Genomic DNA, 4,482 nt, shown 5'->3' with positions numbered 1-4,482 from the left:
TTATGGTTATTAGAAGAGCAGAAATTAAAATTACAAAATTAAAAATTAAAATTAATATGCACAGACTAAATTTTAATTGGTAAACTGAATCTAAACTCAGTAATTGTCCCAAAGTATATTTATTTACCCCATTACAATAGTCCATTTACAGTTACTATCATAAAAATACACTAGTAGGTTTGAAAGTGTACATAAGGCACATTTAATGTCCAACATCAAATATTTTAGCGAAATGTATATTTTAGAATTACTGCGCTTCTATTGCATTCCGTCTGTTTAGTGCGCATGCGCGCAGCAGCGCTCGTTCACTGTGAAGTTTAGCCGCAAAATGGAAATATTTGCATGACTTTCTAACATTTACAGATGGAGAATAAACTTGTGAAAAGTAAGTTATGCACTGAGGAAAACACCATGTCTCAAACGCTTAAATTAACACAAAATGCCGTTTCCTATGGTGGATCGATTTGATCCATGATCGACCTCTAGGGCTGCTTAAGAAAAGCGTGCACGCTAAATTATCTTGACTAGGTGAACCTGGATCGAATTAGCGGGACTGCGTGAACTTCAATTACCTTTTATGAAACCGTTTTAGCCCAAACTCATTTGTTAGGTTAATTCAAGTCAGGTTTTGGAGTTTAATCCTCGCTTTTCTTAGCATCTTTTATGAAACAGCCCTCTGGACTGGACCACTGAACACAATAAACATGCTCCAGCCAATAACCGACAAGCAGCGTCAATACGCAAGCTACTTACATTTTAAATGCAGGAAGCATGGAGGGGAGGGGCAGGAGGAGTAGGAGGGAGGGTCTAGCTAGCCTCTGTTTTGTTTGACAACACTTCGAACGCCAACAGGAAGTTACTCCGCTCAGGATCGCTTAGAGAACCTTTAACCACTCAAAATGTTTTTTGCATGTAACGTTACTTGTGCAGCTGGTGTGTTGTTCAATATAGATTTGTGTGTACGACTGTAAAATGATTCTGCCAGTGTAAACTTATTAAACATATTTACACATATTTGGAAATTGTAGGCTACACTGCATATAAAAATGGTCTTTTAATGCATTAGTCATACTGAAATAAACAAGCACAAGTAATAGAAAATAGAAAATTTGTGAGTGGGACACCACTTTTTGAAACATCTCGCAGCACGGATATCGAATACAAAAGAATCACCTCTAGTTGATTATCAATTTGTGTTAATAATAGGCGGTCTTGTGCTGGGATGTGTTGTTTTTGAAATCAGTGCTCATTGTCGCTGTTATCAGAGGCGCAACAGTGTTCTCTTGGCACTCGTGCACACTGCAGATTCACATAGACAAGCGCTTCAATCTATTGCTGCGTTCCAATTCGCCTACTTATACTACGCCCTAAAAGTATGTACTCTTTCTGTGAACAAAAAGTACTTACTTTTGAGAGTGTAGTAAAAGAGTAGACAAGCTTTGGGACATACTATCACGTCATACAATTTCTCTCTGTCGCATCCAGTCACCGTAAACTGGCCTGTCAATCATCTTACATCCTCCACATTTCATTTAGTTAATTTCCTACCGTATCGGAGAGAAATACAGCACGTTGATCTACAGTCGCGGGTCTTTCATGTGGAGAACTCTCCTCATATTAATGCATAATGATGCATTTAAAAGTTGCCAATGGCCATTCGGATCTTTATAAAAGTCCACATTGGTTTGCAAATGAAAAATAACACGGGTAACATTAAATATATATTTTCTATCAGGTTAAACTGATTATTAGTCACTCAAATCTCTCAGCGTCGATCGCGTATATCCGCCATGTTTTGTAGTTTTTTAACACTTTTTACTCGCGTATGTAGTTCTGAACTGAATACTCGTCCAATGCGCAATGGGTTGTGGGCAATATTAGCCTTTATACGGTGCGTTCCAAACGGGATATATCGCCCTCCGAAGGGCACTTCGGAGTGAAAATAATCATGGCCGCCATATTTAAGGGTCGTTCTAAACTGAAGTGCTCAAAACTGGCCACTTCAAAGGGCCCTTCAGAATGAAGGATTTCGAAGGGTACAACTGATGGACACTTCGGGCCCCCATGATCCTTTGCACAAGCTGTTGACGTCACAGAATGGGTACAGGAGGCTAGGAGTTCGATTTTACCTATAAATGTATGTATAGTATTTTTCTATACTGCTGTAATATTTATACGATTATATTTGGTACATTATTATGGTCAAAACGACATTGTACTTCAACAAAAATACTTTACAGCTCTCTTTATCAGTCCATTCAAATGTTTAAAATACATAGACACAATATAAATGGTGCGATAAAACTAAAATAAATAAATAAACTATTGTTAAACAAAGGGCGCAGCTTGCATAATCTACTCCTCTTTGATTGTCTTGTTAAGATGGCGCTGAAGTGCGTTCCAAAAGAAGAGGTTTTTTTACCCCTACACCCTTCATCCCTTCGAAGCTCACACTCCGGAGGGTAAACCCTTTGAAGGGATTAGGGCATAGGGATGAGCCCTTCCGAATGGAACGCAGGGATAGTGTGCACGTATCCACACTTCGAAAATCTACCGGAAATAGTAGGCCATCCGGGGACTTTTGGCATACTCTTTTCAACATACTATGCTTTGGGACACACTTATTTAAATCTCACATACTATTTAGGATGGATAGTACGGACATTGGAAAGCAGGGTATGTCTTAACTGTTGCAGACTCTCTATTCCTTCCGGTGAAATCACAAAACAGAATACACATAAACGTGTCCCTGCTCTTGATATACAATCACTGATGAACATCTTTGGTTTTAATGAGAAAAAAAAATCATACATGGATGGATTAATACCCAGAACGTCTTGCACGCTATAAACGAAAATGCTGCCACTAGTCTATCAGGAGAATTTATCATTGGAAGCGGATCCACGTATGTATTAACTAATGTATATACTCTCGTGACTAACGGCATATTATATTATAGCAGCAGATGTATGGAAGAAACTATCATATTCATTTTCATTTTAATATCATATTATTATTATTATTATTATTATTATTATTGTAATAATACAATTACAATATACCCCCCCCCCCCACATACATATTCCTGTCCCACCCATTGTATATTCCGAAAATATGATACTAATATACTTTTTATATATTTAAAGATAGTAAATTTTTTGTTAGTATATTTGCAGTGTAGTATAGAAAAAGGGAATATATTTAAAATACAATAAAGTATACTTTTTTTCACTAGGGTTATCATTTAAACACATTATTCCATCATTCATTTTGCTTCTAATATTTTCCAGTTGTATAAGATTAATATAGTCAGATATTTTTGTTGATGCTGCTGCTTCTTTCATTGATTGTATATTGAAATGAGTGCAGAATGGATAATTAATTTGAGTTATTATTTGTGTTTGTGTTCAGGTGTGTTTGTTGCTGATGCAGTGAAGTCAGAGTCAGTGACTGAGGGAGAATCAGTCTCTCTGAACTCTAGTTTCACTCAAATACACAGAGATGAAGAGATCAACTGGAAGTTTGGGAAAATTCTCATAGCTAAATTAAAGAACAACAAAGAGAGCAAGTTTTATGATGAAAGTGCTGAAGGGAGATTGAAACTGGATCATCAGACTGGATCTCTGACCATCATCAACAGCAGAACCACAGACTCTGGACTTTATACAGTCTTCACCAGCAGAGACACGATCAACACGATCAATCTCACTGTCTATGGTGAGGAGAGAATTACTATCCTGTTACATCTGTGGACTAAATTCACCAGATAATGTTACTGAGAATATGATAAAATGATGGAGAATTCTGTGATGATGCTGATCATTTTATTAGAAGATCACAGTGATTTCTACTGAATCTGATTCATTCTGTCATGTTTTCAGCTCGTCTGCCTGTTCCTGTCATCAGCAGTAACTCTTCACTAAACTCTTCATCATCATCATCATCATGTTCATTGGTGTGTTCAGCTGTGAATGTGAGTCATGTGACTCTCTCCTGGTTCAAAGGAAACAGTGTATTCTCCAGCATCAGAGTGTCTGATCTCAGCAGCCGGTCTGATCTTCTTCTCCATCTGGAGTGTGTGGATGATTCCTACAGCTGTGTGCTGAACAATCCCATCAGAAACCAGACTCAACACCTCAACAACACTCAGCTCTGTCACACATGTGCTGCAGGTACTTCACTGATGATATCTGGTGTTTCTGCACACATTGATCTGGACTAATGACCGTCTCTTTCAGTTCTTTCAGTCTCTCGGACAGTGCTGATCTCTGCTGCTGCTGCTGCTGGATCTCTGTTGATTGTTGCTGCTGTCGGGATCTTCTGCATCTGCAGGAAACACACAAACACACACAGAGAAGGCAAGTGTTACCTGTATGTATATGTGTGTATGTATAATTCTCAAACATCATTTCACTGAGTGTTTGTTTCTGTCATTATTGTTGAAACAGAGACTCGAGCAGAAGAGATCATTTATGCTGATCC

General features: G+C 38.0%; 1 protein-coding gene across 1 annotated transcript; it reads left to right on the top strand.

Moving 5' to 3' along the window:
- Positions 1-2,648: 2,648 nt before the first annotated feature.
- On the top strand, positions 2,649-4,222 carry LOC137003016 (CD48 antigen-like). The gene is made up of 3 exons (XM_067363028.1): positions 2,649-2,676; positions 3,412-3,717; positions 3,882-4,222. The coding sequence occupies exons 1-3, from the start codon at positions 2,649-2,651 to the stop codon at positions 4,220-4,222; spliced, it is 675 nt and encodes a 224-aa protein (XP_067219129.1).
- Positions 4,223-4,482: the final 260 nt, after the last annotated feature.

Source organism: Chanodichthys erythropterus, chromosome 3 (assembly GCF_024489055.1).
Source record: "Chanodichthys erythropterus isolate Z2021 chromosome 3, ASM2448905v1, whole genome shotgun sequence".
Classification (NCBI taxonomy): Eukaryota; Metazoa; Chordata; class Actinopteri; order Cypriniformes; family Xenocyprididae; genus Chanodichthys; species Chanodichthys erythropterus.
The sequence above is the reverse complement of the archived record's forward strand: the minus strand, read 5'-3'. Positions and strand labels throughout refer to the sequence as shown.

What these genes read in the sequence shown, in the direction of transcription:
- LOC137003016 (XM_067363028.1), top strand. Translation starts at nt 2,649, where the DNA reads ATGGATAGTACGGACATTGGAAAGCAGG. An exon ending in TACGGACATTGGAAAGCAGG is followed by an intron (nt 2,677 to 3,411) that starts GTATGTCTTAAC and finishes GTTTGTGTTCAG; the next exon opens with GTGTGTTTGTTGCTGATGCA. An exon ending in GATCAATCTCACTGTCTATG is followed by an intron (nt 3,718 to 3,881) that starts GTGAGGAGAGAA and finishes TCATGTTTTCAG; the next exon opens with CTCGTCTGCCTGTTCCTGTC.